The 19725-nt window shown below is 42.8% G+C and overlaps 1 protein-coding gene across 3 annotated transcripts in view; it reads right to left on the bottom strand.

Moving 5' to 3' along the window:
• The window catches only part of CAPN7 (calpain 7), a 291586-nt gene that overhangs the window by 200412 nt on the left and 71449 nt on the right, over window positions 1-19725 (bottom strand). For all 3 annotated transcript variants that reach the window (XM_086942071.1, XM_086942073.1, XM_086942072.1), the window contains exons 5-8: window positions 19404-19601; window positions 17252-17338; window positions 6089-6215; window positions 1858-1943 (exon numbers count right to left, since the gene is read on the bottom strand). In XM_086942071.1, the coding sequence (XP_086798197.1) occupies window positions 1858-1943; window positions 6089-6215; window positions 17252-17338; window positions 19404-19601 (498 nt within the window). The remainder of the gene's footprint in view (window positions 1-1857; window positions 1944-6088; window positions 6216-17251; window positions 17339-19403; window positions 19602-19725) is intronic.

The following is a 19725-nucleotide window of genomic DNA, read 5'->3' as shown; positions in this document are numbered from 1 at the left end:
GGAGATGTGGGCCGCCGTGCCTCCAATGTACTTACCGGGGGAGGGTATACACACATTGTTCCGCAACTTTCTTTCCGCATACCATCACTCCACATACTTTTATTACGAAAGTACCATGACTCCGCAATGCCATTAAAACGCATGGCATTACATTTTATATGCTTTTACCACGCATACATTTACAACAAAATTCGTTGTAAATGCATGAATGGTAAAAGAATGTTTTTTTTTAATGTTTGGAAAAGGTAAGTGTGGGTATAGGGGTATATGTTTTGCGGTACTGAGGTATATGTTTTGGGGTGTTTGGGTATTTTAAGGGTTCAGATATAGTTTTGTGTTATAGGGTACAGGGGTAGTTATAGGGTTTAGGGCTAGGTTTGGGGTATAGCGGTATTTTTAGGATACAGGGGTAGGTTTGGGTTTTGGGGTACAGGGGTATTTTAAGGGTTCAGGGCTAGGTTTGGGTTTTGGGGTACAGGGGTATTTTTAGGGTTCAGGGCTAGGTTTGGGTTTTGGGGTACGGGGTATTTTAGGGTTCAGGGGAAGGTTTGGGTTATGGGGTACAGTGGTATTGTTAGGGTTCAGGGCTAGGTTTGGGTTTTGGGGTACAGGGGTATTTTTAGGGTTCAGTGGTAGGTTTGGGTTATGAGGTACATGGGTATTTATAGGGTTCAGGGCTAGGTTTGGGTTTTGGGGTACAGTGGCATTTTTAGGGTTTAGGGATAGATTTGGGTTTTGGGGTACAGGGTATATTTATAGGGTTAAGATGGGTTAGTGTTTAAGGGGGTTGGGGTATTTTAAAGAGTAAGGGAGGGTTATGATTATGGGGTGCAGGGGTATTTAAAGGGAGCAGGGTGGGATTAGCACACGATATGAGACATGGCATGAAGGGCGGAATGTACCACATGCCCCCAGCACACGCCCACAGCACAACGCAGACACGCCCACAAGGGACTACTTTGCTGGCACGGTTCCTTTACCTTTTAAATGTATATGGTGGGCGTCTGCATAGCCTATGTCCTTCTGCTGCAACTGCCCTTTCCAACGCTGAATTGGGTGTTGTGATTGGTGCTTTGGTTCCTGAGATTACCGGCCTCAAAGGTTTGGGCTCTCTCTTTATTATATTAGTATGGAGATGGATGGATATGGATAGGTCTTGTTAGAAACGAGATCATGATGGAATGCGGCTAAAACCACAGTTCAAAAACATTTGGTACTGGTTCACAATCACGTTATTAACAGCTATTGCATAAAATATACACATTTATTTCATGTAAGTGAAAAAAGAAAATAAATGAGGTCCAATGACATGTCACTTAGAGCAAATGTACTAATAAACGTGCAACAGTGCAAAGGTAAAATTTGGGTTTATTCCCACAGTACTGTAAAATTGACATGAAAAAACATTTTATTACTTCACAAACTGAATATAACAAAACAATTGCTTCACACAACAAAACAACTCTCCTAATAGTCAAATGGTCTCTTCAAAGTGATTTTAATATCCTGTAAAACTGTAACTCATTGCATCCTGGTTTTGGATTAACACCTTTTTGAAAACAAGTTAACATGACACAAGAGCCCTGACATAAACCACATATGCAGGTTTGCGGTGTATAATATGGTATTTATTACCACCGATGTGGGAGAGGAGGGGCATTCTAACTCACTGGAGGTCTCGCCTCTCATCAGTCATGGCCCTCCTCGCACTGAACAATAGCAATAACTAGTATATTAAGCTTTGTACAATTGCACATGTATATATTTTGCTAGCAATAAAAACTGGAATTAGTTTTTAAGACCAATTTCAATAAAAAAATTTAAAAACCACAGTTTGGCATAAAAGGTATCACTTGCCTGGTAATCAGCTTTTTGTTGTATCTTCTTTCATAAGCAGCACTAATAGCTAGCGATGCCACAAATGAACAATCCGATACAATTGTCTGAAAGTAAAACAAAAACAACATTGAAACACCAGTTGTGGAAACTGAATTTTGCCTACAAATGTGAGCATGAATGTCTGTACTAATGGTTACTGAAATTTCTAAACAAGCATTGGCAAGACCAATAGTTGTCCGCTTTGCTATCAGGAGATGCCCCATTGGCTTTTCCAATGTTTTTCCGCCACAGATGGCCACCAAGCATGCACATATGGGCAGCATCTTGTAATGGATTTTATGTTTTTTCAAAACCCATCACAGATGGCCACTATACATGTGCAAGAATGCGGGCCATCTTGGAATAATTTTTCCAAAAAAAGGAAAAACATTACAAGATTGCTGCTTTACATGCACATGCATACAAAGTGGACATTTTGCAATATTTTGGCTTTGCCAATGCTTGTGATTCAATTCACCAAGTACTAGGGAGATCAAAAGCGCAGGCAGTTCTGTGAAGCAGGCAGGAGACGGCGACAGACCACATACTGAACAGCAAAGGGGAAAACAGTTCGAGAGTTTCCCACAGGGGAATACTTAAAGCCCTATGTTAATTTTTGAATTGCCACAACTTCAGTTGCGGCCCTTCCCCACCCAAAGTGGCGGGCCGGGCCAGGCCAGGCCAGAGGAGGGAAGTGGGAGGAATGGGGGACATACAACCCAACACCATAACTTAAAGCCATTTTCGCCGCTTCTCCCGCTGCATTGCGGACTTCCTGCATCTCGGCACAGGCTCCCAGACTGCATTGCGGCCAATCCTGACGCTGCATGAAAGCAGCCTCAGGATTGGCCTGAGTGTGGGCAACTTGCGCTCCCAGACAGACCCTGTCTTCCCTCTCCAGCCACAGCAACGCAGCTTGGGCTGGAGAGAGCTTCACTACACACAAGGGTTTTGCCAGCATGAGACAGCGCAGTGAAGGGAGGGCCTGCCACTCCCCCACTAGAAGTGTCATTCCCTGGACCCGCCCCCATGACTCGTCAGAGTCCTGAGGGCGAGTCCATCCTTTTATTTGTTGGTAGTGGCAGGAGGTGTGGCGCTCCTCCACTCTAATGGAGCAGCTACCGCTGCACAACTTTAAGAACAGGCAATTCAGCCAATGGCAACTCTACCTTCATCACCCCCCAAAAAGAAAAAAAACACCAGCCAGTGGCTAGAGGGCCCCGTCTAAAAGTCCACTTTGTGAACCGTTCTGTATATATGTATATGTATGTGCATATGTAACATAAGGTTTCCATGACACAGCAACCTCCCTCTATAGGCAATACCTACAAAAGTATTAGTTTAGTGTAATATATTATAAGCACACACTTGCATATCTAGAGCATAAACAACAAGTTATTTAAACGTGGATATTGATTCAATAAAATGCCAGGATAGAGGAAATGAAATCATGCAGGCCCATATGATCATCTCCCCGTTAATATATTGAAAAATATATTTTAAAACTGCTAATTTTCCTATGTTATAATGAAGGTTTTCAAATGGCAGTATGGGAGGGGGTATAACTCCCTTCTTCTCCGCTTTGATTCCCCTGTAACATCTTCAGTAAAATGCAAACTTCTCTTTTGTTACACCATTGGCTGAAGTGGTTCCTATTTAGCCATTTCGATGCATGTAAATGAAACTGCTGCTCGGGGCACAATTCATTGTGGAAGAGGTGTGGTGCAGCGGCCAGGGTGCCTGACTCTGGGCCACGGGGTTCACGGTTCGATCGCCGGCGGCATGTTAGCCCAGCGCCATGTGACTCAGGGCAATAGCTCGCTTAAGCTTCCCGGCGGCTCCCAGCGCCAGGACAAGTCTCCAGAGGTAGCTGTGCGCTTTACAAATGCTGGTATTTCTTTTAATTTTATTTAATTGTTCCTCTATAACATTATTCTCACCATGTACATGCAAGTTCTAAAATCATGCTTTTTTAAAATAACTTTATAGGATTTTGCCATTACAAAAGCAGTCAACCAGAATATAAAACAAACATTGCAGCAAGCTTCTAACGCGTACAATTATTATAACAATTCCTGATCATTGCTCCCGTCAATTGTTCAGGTTTTAGAACTTATTTAATGGAAGTGATCCCCTCATGTCTTCACAAATTTTCAGGAATACCCTCTTGCCTTTGAGACCGTCTCCTCTACCCCAGCACAGCTACCATGCTCAAAAGCCATTCATTCACATCTGGAACAGCTCAGGATCTCCAATAACATACACTACCATGCCTCCCACCCTTACTCCATTCTAACATCAATCCCAGAAATTCACCTTTGTTAGATTCAAAGAACCGTTTTATTTTTTCCATCAAGAATTCTACCAACTAAACAGTACGGTCTCATTCGGGAGGTTGCGGGGAAGGAACTGCCAGACCATAGGCTGGGGGTTGCCACACCCTAATTAGGATGCAACCGCACATGGTGCGGTCACAAACTTCAATTTTTCAATGGAAGCTTGTGCAACAGGCTTTAAAACACACGCAGAACAAGCTTCCATTAAAAAATGAAAGTTTGTTAACATCCCTGCAATGTGTGGCAGGCACCCCTCAGTGCCTACCACACGGTGCAGGTATATTGAGGGGGGCACTTAGGCCCAAATACGGGGTGCTGGGGGGCAAGGGGGCCTGCTAGGGGCCCCAAAGTCAGTTCCGACAACCAATCCATGTGGAAAAGGCCAACATGGAATCCTGATGGCGGAGCCGAGCCTGGCTCTGCCGTCATTGAAGGGTTTACTATTTCGCTATTCTTCCGACACACAGAGCACGTCGGAGGAGGAGGAGCGGAATCCCCTTGCGGTTTTCCCTCCGGCCTCCATGATCAAAATACAGCGGTCAAAGGGAAACCTCAGGAGATCGGGCGGAGAGCCTCCAACCACTGGTCATAGTTAGCTCTCTGCCATCCTAATCAGACCCTAAGAGTATCAAACACCAGCATTTCACGCTAATGCCTCTATAAAACATTTATAACCTTTTTTGACAAATCTGAACTCATCAAACACCAAGTTAGCAAATTAAGTTACCTTACTTTCCTCAAGTGTGACTCTCAAGGCTCCCACCCAACACTGCCCTACAAATATATCCCAAAGTTGTTAAAAGTTATAAGGTCTACAGAAAAATTTAGATGAACTTTATTTACACTCAAAGTTGCTCAGATAGAGAGGACTGTTGAGCTTCCCCAACACAGAAACAAGTGCCTGCTCGTGAAGTAATCCATCTTAATCAAGGCTGCTTCCAATTTTCTACCCAAACCTAACCCTGGCTACATAGTCAGGATCATGCAAAATCTGGTAGAAATACAAATTCAAAAGAATTAAAATGAACTTGCTAAAAAAAAAAATTACAACCATAAACATCAAAATATAGTACATACACACAATCTAATTTAAATAAATGTATGACCTGGCTGAGTACAGGATGAGGATGAGTTGCAGTGATACCTGCAACTCATCCTCATCCTGTACTCAGCCAGGTCATACATTTATTTAAATTAGATTGTGTGTATGTACTATATTTTGCCACTATATCACCCATTTAATTTGAAACCAATTCAAAACAAGACTGCCAAATTGGTTTTCAACCTCCAAAACATGAGATTGCATCATACATACTCAGACGAATCTTCCTTATTGGTTACGAGTAAAGGCACGAAACTAATTTAGGATTATTCACAATGCAGGACCTGCCTACCCTAGAACAGAAGGCAAAGTTGTTAACTTGTAATTCAAGCTGTCCATGTTTGGTATTATCAAACACACTAAATATCCTTGCCCACAAGTAGGTTCTCAAACCAAACTTCCTAAAACAAGTAGCCCTTTATACATAAAAACAGCAATGCCTATCAAAGCTTTAATACAGAAAAACACACACACACATACATACATAAACAAAAATAGGCTAGTTTTGATTAATGCTGTGTATTGTGAGCAAGCCACAGCTCATCTTTCAACCAGAAGAGCAAGGATTACTGAACACTTCTTAGTCCTTTTAGCTAATAGAGGGAGGAAATATTAAGAAGTGTACAAAAAATTGAGACAGCTCAGTAAGAGTACTAGAATGATCGCCCGTTAAAAAGAGCACAAAAAAAACAAAGCCAGGAGTGGAACCACTGGTCAAATAATAATGTATGGTGCTGTTCATGTACTCAACAAATAGTTAAAATAAGCTTACTTGTTTAATGCTGAAACTGGAGACAGTATAGATCATGGTGGGGTTGTTACTTATATCATCTGGTCGTACCCATCTGGAAAACATAGCTTTCTGTTTCGGTGATAATGCCAATTTTCCCAGTTTATCTCTGTGGTTAAAACAACATACTTGTTACAGGTGATTTGACAATCAACGCTATCTTTCAATATATATTTTACAGAAGGTTTACAATCATCGTCTAAATTATTATTGACCATATCTGTGAGGCAAGCAATTCAAGTCCAAGGATGGCACCCTAATTTTCACAAACAATGAATAGTAAAATTAATGTATTTCACTTATGTCCAACACAAGTTTAGCGGTTGCTTCAGTCACTAACACAACTATATTTTCCAAAACAAACAGTGGAAGTGATTTATCAAGGTGTTGCCCAACATACAAAGTTCAACGTGGCTCATGTCATATGTGAGATAAAGAAGCAGTGAGATTTTTCATTTCAAGTCAATATCACTTTTGCATTCTAAGATTTGCTTTTTTAATTTTTATAATACAAAAACAGCACTACTTGGGATAGAATTAATTTCAAGTTTATTAACTCATTGCATCTACACAGTGAAGCAGAGTGTCGTAATTTGACGGTGATCGAGTTAGCGTTAAGCTTTGCTACACGTACTTTCCCCTTATCTTGACTATAGTTGTCGGACGCCATTTTGTATGTATCGGCGGCCATTTTAGTTGAATGCGTTGCCTCGTGGTCAGCATATCCTTTGTCCTTCCTCTGTACCACTGACCACTCGAGTTTGCCCAGCAACAGGCTATTTTTAGTAGTGGTCAAGCTCACACATGCGCAGTTTAGATTGACCAGTCATCACTTAGGAATGTTCCGCCCAACTGACCAGTGGTGTTATAGCTCCTCCCACGAGTTGGCTGTGTTCCAAAATTGACCATATATGTACCTAAACCTCTGTAACTGTGTACCGCCTATATTTTTATTACTGTAAAAACTGTATAAAAGAAGGACTTGCACCGATGTTCGGTGTGATACTTCTTGCATTACCAAAGGGTGCTGTAGGAATGTACCACCACCCCATGGGGTCTTAATAAACTTGTCTTTTGCATTTTCTAGTTTCCGTGCCAACATCTGTTATGGTGTAGAGGGTATTCTGCGGAGTATGTAGGCCTGGAGAACCCAATACCACAAATTGGTGACCACGAAGGGACTCATCGGCGACTCGGATGCCCGAAGGAGAGGTCGTGACGAAGGATTGGAAACTCGCCATGGACGCGTACGCTGCCACTGAGTGACTCGAGTCTTGGCACCCACGGTGTTTTCTTCCTTTCCTTCTGATCTGACCTTCCAGGTGGCGCCGGTCCTCGACTGAGATCGTGCTCGTTTGAGTTGTCGTACAGTGCCGATTTGGCTGATTTGATCAAAGACCTTGGCAGTTGGAACCTGGATATCTGAGATTTTGGTAAGCTTGTGATTGGTAAGGTAGTCTGCGGACGCTTACTGTGGTTCTATGAATATGTTTTGAGTTAGCTAAAATTTGATCCTATGATTTGAACTACATGTGCAGTGCACTTCACATAGGCAGGCATGTAGAGATATTTCTCTAAATTTGTTTGTGTTTGAACGGCACATTTGTGTGAAGTATATTAAGTGCCATTTTTTGTTGTATCACGTTTCCGTGATACTTTTTGAACATGCCTGTTTTAAGCACACTTCGAGGAATGTGCTGTCTTGGAAATGGTACCACTTATCGATTAAATGAATCTCAGCCGGCTCCCCCAGAAGGGACTCCCAATTGGGAGATGTACGTAAAATTCGGCCTTCCCCCTATATTATACAGTAAATTATGGAATAAGTACACCAAATCTGATCCCGAGTTGCAATGGCCACTACATGGGCCGTTTGATTTACGAAAGGTTCAGTTTGTGGAGCAATGTTTGTTTCAGCGCAGGTCTAGACAAGATATGTTTGATTGTGTACGAATGTGGGAGAAAGCAGTGCGTGAACGAATGAAGCGTGAAATAGCCTTGGCGGAAAAAGAACAGCGTAAGGCTGCTCGAGATAAGGCTTTACAGCTGGAGAAGGAGTTGCAGGAAAAGAAAGAGAGGGAGGCACGGGAACGTAATTTGCAAACGAGTGGTCAATTTCCTATTCGGCGTCCGCTTTATCCTGTCCTTACTAATGAAGTTGATGATTTTTCATTACTAGATCGGTGCCCGCCTCCGTACGTTTCGCCTACGGCCCCGGACGAGGACTCTGACAATGAGGAGTACGGGAGTAAGAGTATGAGGTTAAGTGCTGGTGTAGCTGGGGAGTTGCGCAGTTGTGCTCGCAAACTTAATTTGAACAAAATAACTATGTCAGAGATTAAAAATGAAATGAGTAAGTGGTCAGAGCGAGAACAGTTGTATTTTTTAAGCGCTCTCGGAGATGAAGTTGTAGAACGATTTAGGAAATATTCAACTGATTTAGAGCCTAAGGATATATCAGTTCATCGTGAGAATATGAGTAAAGGTTTATTTGTTATTACAGATGCGGATGAATTTTTCCGACGGTTGGTCCACCTACGGGATGAGGCGTCCAGATTGCGGGAAGCACAAAAAGCAGCAGACGTGCCTGCGCGGGGGTCGACGGAGTAATCCAGTGTTCTATGTTTGGAACAGATAAGCGTTCTACAGTTCATGTTATGCCTATGCGTGAAGCCGCACCTTTGTATGTTCCCCCCAAAGGGCAAGGTACCAGTGATGATAAATCGTCTGGGGATGCAAAAGGGTATTTCATATATTATTGGGTGTATACGCCTTGGAATAGGGCAGATGTTATGGCATTGAAGAATGCTTTACCCGATCCCCGTAAAAATCCGGCAGCTTTCTATGAAGGAGTGGAGGGGGCTATTTCTGCATGTGTTAGGACGTTAGTTGATATCGATATTTTCTTTGGGTTAATACTGCCCCCCGATATGTGAGAGCGATTCGTAAGTTTGATGACCAAGCGATTTTGGGAGCAGATTGGAAAGCTATAGCCCAAGCTGATTTAGATAGGGAGCCTGCATGTAAGCTTTGCCAATTAATTCTAGACCTCCCGACAGCTATTTTGAATAAATTAAAAACGCTTGTTCCCCCTAAAAAGATTGATTGGACTATGTTAGCCTCTTGCAAACAGAAACAGGACGAGTCAGTATCTGACTTATTTTCACGTTTCGAAGAAGCGTTTCATGATTACAGCGGGCAATTATTAACGGATGATACGGGTAGGCATTTGTTTGTTGATAAGTATGTGGCTAATCTCCTGCCGGAGATTGCAAAACGTTTGAAAACTAGTGAAAGTTCCTGGACCACGGCGACCCCTGCGTCCTTTTTAACTATGGCTCAGTATTATGAGCGGCAGGAATTAGAGGCTAAAGAAAGTACTGATAAGAAGGCGAAGGAGTTAAAGACGAAGGTGATGTTGGCTCAGGTTCGTGCTACGCAGCCAAGAGGGAACGATAGAGGCAGGCGAGGAGGGTATGGTACGTCTTATGGTCGTACCGACATTTCTGAGGATCATTGTGCATACTATAAAGAGTTTGGGCATTGGGCTGAAGATTGTCCGGTGCTTCGTGAGCAACGTAATCAGCGTGGTCGAGGAGGTGGAAGGACACGGAATAGCTATTCGGGAGCGAGAGGTGGAGCAAGTGATCGTGGTAGGTTTGAGGCGAGGGGTCGTGGTCAGGATGATCGTAATACTTTTGATCGACGGAATCAGTACCAGATATCGGAGGGTGAGAATGTGGAGTCTCTGGATTATGTGCACGCATAGGATTGCGTAGGATGGGGTGTGGAATCGGTTGAAGTGCCAGTAGATCAAAGAGGTCCATATGTATCAGCGGGCGTTTTGGGTTCTACTGATCAGTTTTTGGTTGATACAGGAGCTACTCGTAGTGCTCTGTCTAAAAACTTGGTTCCAAGGGCTCCCCTGTCTGGCGAAACGATTAAATGCATAGGGTTCGATGGAACACCCTCTCCAAGCCCACTGTCACAACCTCTTACGTTTTACATTGACAGATTCTTTGGCCCGTGCCCATTCTTATTGCCACCGAATACCCCAGACAATATTATGGGCATAGATTTGCTTAAATATTTTCGAGCAACAATACGCTGCGCTCCTGAAGGAGTGCGGGTTATTTTGAATGACAATTATCCGGATGTAGGAAGACTATGTACTATGCAAGAAATTTAAGCATTAGCCTCTCTCCCACACACGTTATGGGCTACACCAGACACGGATGTGGGACAGATGCTCATTCCGCCTATTCGAATAACTGTTAAGGAGGGAGTGTCTTTGCCACGTGTACCCCAGTATAAACTATCTAGGGAAGGTGAAATTGCCCAGACACACATTGTTCAGGATTTGATTATTGCAGGAGTAGTGGAGGAAGTTCCCTACAATGTCTGTAACAGCCCGATTCTTCCGATCCTAAAGAAAGACACTGATGACAAAGTCTATCGATTTATTATTGATTTGAGGGAAATCAACAAAATTGTTGTGCCCCAGTACCCGGTGGTGTCTGATATCACCACCTTACTTACTTTGGTTCCCCCCACTGCTACCACGTTTTCTGTAATTGACCTTAAAAATGCTTTCTTTTCCATTCCCATCATCCCGATAGCAGATATCTATTTGGCTTCACGTTAAATAATAAATCGTGTAGATTTTGTCGAGTTCCTCAAGGCTATACGGAAAGTCCTAGCATCTATAGCCAGGCTTTAAAAAGACAGCTTGATTCCTTTGATTTGCAGTCTGGAGTAGCTCTCATCCAGTATGTTGACGATACTTTACTAGCTGCAGACACATATGCACAGTGTGAGGAGAGTACTCTTGATTTGCTCTCCTTTCTTGCTCAGAACAATCATAAAGTTTCTAGGAAAAAACGACAATATTGTAGACCAAAGGTGACCTACCTCGGTCATCTTTTGTCTAAGGAGGGACGTGCATTAACATCTGATCGAATTCAAGCAATTTTAGATACACCAGTCCCCCGTACTCAGAGAGATGTGCGTGCCTTCATAGGTTTAACGTCCTTTTGTAGACAGTGGATAATGGGGTTTTCACACATTATAAAACCTTTGTTAGCATTATTGTCCAAAACTACACCAATGCCCCTTGAATGGACAGATGAATGTCAGACTGCTTTCGAACAATTGAGACAAGCCCTTTGTTCTGCACCAGTGTTAGGTACACCAGATTATACAAAGATTTTCACGTTGTACGTACACGAGAAATATGGGTGTGCATTGTCGGTGTTAGTGCAGACACACGGGGATAAGCAGAGGCCCTGCGCATACTTTTCGGCAATACTTGATCCTGTGGCACGAGGATTGCCTGGGTGCTTTCGAGCAGTCGCAGCAACAGCAGTGGCTATACGGCAGAGTGAGGGAATAGTTTTGTCACACAAATTGTTGGTGTTAGTTCCCCATGCGGTAGATGCTTTGTTAAATCAAACGAAGACCCAGTATCTCACGAGTGCCCGTTTAACAGGATATGAGCTCACACTGTTGGCACCACACATCACACTAAAGAGATGTGCTACTCTGAACCCTGCCACTTTATTGCCGTATCCGGTTGCTGAGGGCCAGGAGGAAGAACACCATGATTGTGTTTTCCAGACCGAAGAACAAACAAAGGGTCGTGTCGACTTACAGGATACGCCACTTCCAGATGTGGATGGGGAACTGTGGGTTGATGGATCGTGTTTAAGGTTGCCAGATGGCACAACTTCTGCAGCATATGCGATCACGACACTTAAGACAGTGGTAGAAACAGCACGAATTCCACAGAAATCGGCCCAAGCAGCGGAGCTAATAGCCTTGACAAGAGCCTGCGAATTGAGTGCTGGCTTATGTGTGAACATCTACACAGACAGCCGGTACGCCTTCGGAGTAGCGCATGATTTTGGCCTACTCTGGAGAGAGTGTGGGTTTTTGACTTCGCATGGAGTACACATTATGCATGGAGAACTAGTGCGTGATCTTTTAAATGCGTTACTTTGTCCAAAGAAAGTGGCGATAATCAAATGCAGTGCACATAAAAAGGTCACTGACAAAGTGGGACAAGGTAACGCTTTTGCAGACAGTATAGCAAGACAAACGGCTATGTTACGAAATGACTCCCCAATGTATGTAGTGAAATCACACGCTGAGCGATGGCATGATGCTAGAGAGGAGATACTAGACATTCAGAAATCAGCGTCTGAAGCAGAACTTGCAACCTGGGCAGCTGAGGGAGTGCTGGATGATGAGGGTTGTTGGCGAAGCAAAGATATGGAAAGATGGAAATTGCCTGCAGCTTACTTGCAAGCGATGGTCCAAATGACACATGGATTGGCACATGTTGGAGCTCTCGTAATTACTCGATTGCTAACGCGAGTTTGGGAGCATCCTGAGATTGCCAATACGGCCAAAAGAGTGGTACAGACCTGTCTGATATGTTTACAGCACAATCCTGCAAAAGGGACACATACTCCGAAAGGAGGGTTTGTTCCACCTACTGCACCGTTTGAAGTACTGCAAATGGATTACATCCAGCTTGAGCGTTGTAATAACCTTAAGTATGTCTTAGTGGTGGTGTGTGCTTTCAGTAAATGGATTGAGGCCTTCCCCACGACGGATAATACAGCGTTGACAACAGCTAAGGTTTTGCTCAAAGAGTACTTCCCTCGATACGGCGTTTGTAAATTTTTGTGGAGCGATAATGGTCCTCATTTTGTTGGGAAAATTGTGGAATACGTGATGAAAGGATTGGGAATTCAGCAGAAATTTCATGCTGTGTTCCATCCTCAGTCAGCAGGTCTCGTTGAACGGAATAATGCTACTCTGAAATTGAAGCTAGCAAAGATTGTGGCATCCACGTCTTTGAAATGGCCAGATGCCCTGCCATTGGCATTACTATCTATCAGATCAGTGCCCCATTCCCAAACTGGCCTCACACCTTATGAAGTGGTGTTCGGAAGGCCTATGAATATATGGGGAGTTCCTAAGCCTCGATTGTTACATGATGTGCCTTGTATAATGATGAACGATTATTTGGCACGATTAACAAATGATTTACTCTCTATTCATCAACAAGTTCGAGAAGCGCTCCCCGACAATTCCATTGGAGAGGCTCACAATCTTCGTCCCGGGGACCATGTCATGATCCGGTCCTTCGAGAGAACAAGCAGCTTGGAACCGAGGTGGCGTGGCCCCGAGCAGGTACTGCTTGCAACTCGAACGGCTGTGCGAGCTACCAACAGGAAGCGTGGGTGCACTCTACTCACTGCCGCCGTGTCTCTCCGGATCTGGTGAGCCCAACTGTGCTGTCTGATTATCGAGACATCTTGGACGAGGAGAAGAGCCCAGCTGTAACCTTTGCCGAATCGGAGGGAGCCTTCCCGGACCACACCGTCTCTGGAAGAGAGAGATACAACCTACGACCACGATAAGCAGTTGTTTTTGTGCGAGACTGGTTGAGTTACCGCTCCAGGTTTGTGAAACGGAAGCCGGGAATATCAAGGGGGGGGATCTGTTCTGCCAAGTGTAGCGACACCCGTCTTGAATCTCGGAGAAGAAACCAACGGCTACCTCGGAGCTCAGCACTCATATTTTTATTTTTTAGTTATGTTTTTGAGACATTTTGAACTTTGAACTATGGCATCTTCTGCAGTGCGAGACAAGAGAATTCTTGGTGCAGTACTATTTGTACTGACAATTGTTGTGATAGCTGTGATAGCTTGGGTAGTAGAACTTGTGGTACGGTACGAGAACATTTATTGCCAACTACCCAGATTCCATCTGAACATTTCCATTTTACTTTGCCTTATCATGAAGAGCGACACCGACAAACTTATTTGAACAACAGTTTTATTCAGATTCTGCATCACACCCACAATATGACTAACACTTCGAACTGCTGGGTATGTGGGATGTTGCCTGGACATCAAAAGAAAGGGGGCACACCACTTATCCCACTCCCGTTTTCCCATAATGGCTCTTGCAATGCCTGGTACACACTCCTATTCACTTTGCGATGGCCAACGAAAGGTGGGCTGCTTTTTCAACTTAACAAAATATGCTACAATGATCGAGATGGTTATCCGCAAGCTGAAGGAACTAAGTTTGAATGGGAGGAGTACCGCCCCGACAACATGTCAGCACCACGAGTTTATAATAATCAAAGGAATGTAAATATGTCCAGTTCACATGTAATTACTGTTATCAATACCAAAGCTGATCTCTGTGTTCGTAATAAAGGTACAATCCCAGTCGGCAGAAGTGAATGTAACACCACTCTTACCTTTGACACTGCAAATGGCATTTCATTTGTGGCCTCCCGAAATACGTACTTTATATGTGGAAGTAAAGGCTATCATCGTCTCCCTATAGGATGGTTAGGAACATGTTATATATCTTTTGTATTACCCCCTGTGTTTATTGCCCCACCTATGTATCATAACAATTATGTCCTTTACCACGACTTCATATTGAAGGGCAAAGAGAGCATTAGTTCTTGAAGACATTGACCAAACTGACACTGCGTTGCAACAATATGTCGATTTTAATTTGGGCCTATTTTCGTTTGTTGGAGCTGCTTTGAACAGTCGAAAAATAAGACGGTTAACTTGTGTTGTAGAAGCTGTTGCTAATGATACCGCTTTTGCTCTAGGAAACTTAACAGAGGAACTTCAGATTACCAGAATTGTAACGCTCCAAAACAGAATGGTATTAGATGTAGTATTAGCTGATCGTGGAGGAGCATGGCGCATTATAGGAAGTAGTTGTTGTGTATATGTGCCAGATAATTCACCTTCTGTGTATGATGCCATATCCAAATTACATAAAATTGCTGCTGAAATACATCCTGATAATGGTACATGGACATTTTCGGGGTGGTTTTGGTCAATACTTAGTACCTGGGGTTGGAAGTTGCTGACGATTCTATGTGTAATAATTGGGATATTATTCTTTTTATGCCTTTGTATCCAGTGTGCACGAGTTGGCTGTGTTCCAAAATTGACCATATATGTACCTAAACCTCTGTAACTGTGTACCGCCTATATTTTAATTACTGTAAAAACTGTATAAAAGAAGGACTTGCACCGATGTTCGGTGTGATACTTCTTGCATTACTGAAGGGTGCTGTAGGAATGTACCACCACCCCATGGGGTCTTAATAAACTTGTCTTTTGCATTTTCTAGTTTCCGTGCCAACATCTGTTATGGTGTAGAGCAGTGGTTCCCAAACTTTTGACTCCTGAGGACCCCCATTGAGTCACGACTGGAAGCCGGGGACCCCCAAGCAATATGTATGAGTTAAATTTCAAACATTAAAACAGTAATACACAAAACAAGTACTAAGGATTTTGGGGCCAGATGTACGACGATTTCATTTAGCGCCTCGCAATTGGCGACATATTGCGAGTGGTAAATTGCGAGTTGCTAAATGAAATGTACAACAGTTTGTTTAACACTGTTTGGGATTCCCAATGGGGTCGCAAATTGCGAGGTTCATTAATATTAATGAGCCTCCCGCAATTTGCAAGCCCATTGGGAATGCCAGCCCTCCCAGCGAATGTGGCCTGCTGGGCTCTGCAGGCCACCATGTCTCGGACTGCTTTTAAATAAAGCAGTTTTTTCCAAAAAATGCAGACTGTTTACCATGCATTTTAAAAAAAAAGCAAAATGAAACGTTTTCTTTTCATTTTCTAAGGGCAGGCAGAGGTCCCTGGGACCACTGCCTGCCCTTAAAAAATAATTTTGCATGCATTTGCAAAGGGGAAGGGGTCCCCTGGGGACCCCTTCCCATTTGCGAATGAATTACCATCTACTTGAAGTAGGTGGTAATTGTGACTGTTTTGCGACCGCAAAACATTTGTACATGGTTTTGAGACTCGCTATTTGGAAGGGAATGCCCCTTCCTAATAGAAAGTTGCAAAACCAATTTAGAGAGTCGCAAACAAATTGCGACTCGCGAAATAGGCTATGTACATGGCCCAATAGGTTTATGCATGCGCAAACGGGTTCGCGGGCCCGTTCGCGCATATAAAAACAGATCGTACATCTGGCTCTTAGTATTTTATATTGAAGTAATAGCCCCTCTGTCACATGTATTTCATTTGTTTTACAGCATCTCTCATACCATTGTAGGATGTCAGATCACTTTACATCACACACATATAGAGACATTGAGTCATACATGTAAATCAGTGTGTACATAAAATGTTTAAAGAGTGCTTGGTCTGGAAAAGCACAAACTCAGGATTCAGAACATAACACAGTGGCTAGCATTGACTTTAACATTAAAAATGTATTTCCACCCAAAAATATCTTTTTAGCAGCACCAGGATAATGAATAACTGGGACAAAATATAAGTTACTAACTGTTACCATGCAGTTTGCAAGCAGCTCTTTGATGACAGTTTATAGGTCCCTCTGCTAGATTACGATTGTCACTTATGAAGTGCACAGTAACAAAAGAATCTCTGTGACAAAAGCAGTAACCAGGAACCTAGGCCCATAAAATACTGCTTTTTAAGATGCATGTTACACGTTCTTTGCAGTAGGCACATTAACCCTCTGTGCTACATTAGTTAAATCAAAGCTGCCACTGAACAAATCTCTCCTGTTCTCCAGCAGGTACATTAATCACTGGCATTCTCTTGACACTTTTATTGTGGCTGGAAAGCTGCTAATTATACAAGAAACGTTTCTGTGCTTTTAAAACTGTTGCCTACAGACCCCCTAGGAATGTGTCACGGACCCCTGGGGGTCCGCGGACCACAGTTTGGGAAATACTGGTGTAGAGGGTATTCTGCGGAGTATGTAGGCCTGGAGAACCCAATACCACAAGAGTAAGACACATACAAATCAACTAAATACATTAATACATGAAAACATGTAAACAACAATACAAATTAAATGAAAGGTGACTAGAGCTCACTGGGGAAATATAGAAAAGGTAAAAGATTAATAAAAAAATAAAAAAAGGTTTTTAGCTAATACAACCCACTTTGCCAATTTGTAATAACAAACCGGTCAAATTGCAACATCGATAAGTCCTTATTCAAAGCAGAGTATGATGTGATTTTAAGTGTAGGGACAAAGGGTATATTTTACAATATAAATAGAGCTACCAAAGAAACTGAACATGTACACACTTACGAATATGGTACTGGAAACGCAAATCGCTCCCTCAGATCAACTGCCATAAAAGGGACATATTCAACACCATTAATCTTTGACGTCCTCCTGAAAAACATAAGATATATACACAGTTATTCAGGTACAGAGTAGCTTTTTAGCATACAAAGTTAAGACACATGGTGTGAAAAATTAATTATTTTCCAACTTTATCTTGTTAGATAGCGCACCAGAACAGACAGATAAAACAATGCAGTACACGCCTGCCGGTGTGGACGCTCATCAACTGAACCATACTTTAGCTCCTCATGTGCTTTTATATATGTTAAGTGCCATAAACTGTTGCTCAGCAGCACACAAAAATACAAAAGGAATACAAATTCTAAACAATCAAAAATAAATAATCTATAATTCACAGATAAATTGCTGTGGATACATACCAATACCATTAAGTTACAAGTACATGTTCAAATATTTTAGAAAAATAGCATGAGACTCAATGAACTGTATGTTACAGGTAGGTTCTCACAAAGTTTTATTCCATTGAAAGATGTTTCGGATCACTGAACCTCACTCGATAAATGCTGGACAGCAATAAGCTGGTCACAGAGGTAACAGGAAAGGCGAGTCTTATCCCTAAGTCGGTATCTTTAATGGGTGACCAAGACTTTTTAGTTGCATCAGTAAAAAATACTGACAACAGTAATTCAATTTTAAACCCACTATATCTCATATGATGCTGGCTTGCCCCTCTTCAGACATGAAAGGTCTGAAGTAAGCCAACACTCTCATATAAAAATTGCAGGTTTTAGTTAAGAAGTTAGCTTGACCTTTCAAACTCAGGTCACTGGGTCACAAGCTTCTTACCTGCGCGGACCTGGGTCTTGTGTAGACAGGAAAGCAGAGTGGATGCTAGCTCCGTGACTGTAACAGAGTCCCACTCCCCGCCCCTTGAGATGAAAGGTCTGACATTTCAGTAGTGTCACGCCAATAAGGAAACTAAGGCCACCTCCCAGCAATAACACCTAGAAGTGTATGAGGCGTCAATCTGCAGGGGGACTGATTACTCAGGCTACGAGGGTGTGACTGATTTTGCAGATGTGAGCAGGGAAGCTCCATTTTCTAATCTGCCCAATAAGGCACTCTACCTGCAGCTTTAACAGCGGCATAGCTCAAAATGGTGGGGACCCCTTGAAGAATGTGATGAGGGGGTCCCAGAGTCTAATATCTAGCAGGCATTCATTGGACTTGGGATGAATGGGGACCCCAAACACTGAAGGTTAGGGGACCCGACTGCGCTGCAGAGCCTGCTGGGGCCTGTGTTATGCCCGGAGTACTAACATTACTAGGTCCGACAGGTATTTTAATTACGCAGGAGTAATTTTGGTAATTAAGCATTACTGTTAGACGCAGAGTTACTGATAATTATACTGTTACTCCTGCTTGCATAATTGAGAGTAATTGGGCGGGGGTGGAATAATGCCGCAAGAGCACAAGCGACCGCTTGCGCTGGCTATTTGTATTCTGCTACATTTATCTCAGTTTCTTAGCTCATTATGCATCCTTGCATCCACTTTACACACAAGGGTGCAATCTATGCTACGAAAATAGTGCTACATGCTGGGAGACAGTTGGGGGAAAATCCTACCCCCACAGCACATTTAGTGAGAGGCTGCTCGTTATTCAAGTAATGCTCCTTCTGACTCATTCCTAATGAGTGCATTAAATGTTTATAGTGATGGATAAGGTATCATTAGCCCGCTAAAATAAACCGCTAATAAATTTGGGCGGCATATGCATTATTCCAATCTTTCGTATCCATCTAGAATATGTTAAACCTACCTTAAGGATTCAGATAATTATGGATTTGACCTTAACCTTACTGGAATCCACACAAACAGATTCAACACACATAATGTAAATGACTACCTCGTACCCACAGAGTAAAAAAACAAATATTAATTGCACGCAATTCCATTTGAGATCAGCAAATCGAAGCCAGATGTAGGTATTGTCTTTGAATAACTTGCATATACTATTCGCTAACAACTTTCATGGTTATATTCAATTAGTCAATGTTATTCCTACAAATCAATGTACAAAACAGAACTTCAAAATTGATTCCTCAACTTATATTCTATACCAGGTAGTACCCCAGCCCCCTTAGCCGCACCTTAGCACCTCAATCTCCTCCGAGGTATACTTGGGGCGTGAAGGTTCTGTATTGGCAGCTGCTCGGACTGGCAGTTGTTTGTCATTTAAGGAAAAGTCCGGTCCTAGAGGAAAGAAGGTTCTGGTGGGCTGAACTGGTTGATTTGAAGGTTGCTTCTCTTTAGAAGGCTTGGCCATAGAATCCTTCAACGACTCCGCTCTAAAGGAACAAAACAATGTAAATATAGGTTATTTGTGTGTTTTTCACATTCACAAGATTAGTTTGCCTGGATCCACAAAATGTAGAAGAACAGTGAACACTAGTACTGTCTTTTGCCGCATTC

The sequence above is a fragment of the Lissotriton vulgaris genome, chromosome 10 (genome assembly GCF_964263255.1).
Source record: "Lissotriton vulgaris chromosome 10, aLisVul1.2, whole genome shotgun sequence".
Lineage (NCBI taxonomy): Eukaryota > Metazoa > Chordata > Amphibia > Caudata > Salamandridae > Lissotriton > Lissotriton vulgaris.
The sequence above is the reverse complement of the archived record's forward strand: the minus strand, read 5'-3'. Positions and strand labels throughout refer to the sequence as shown.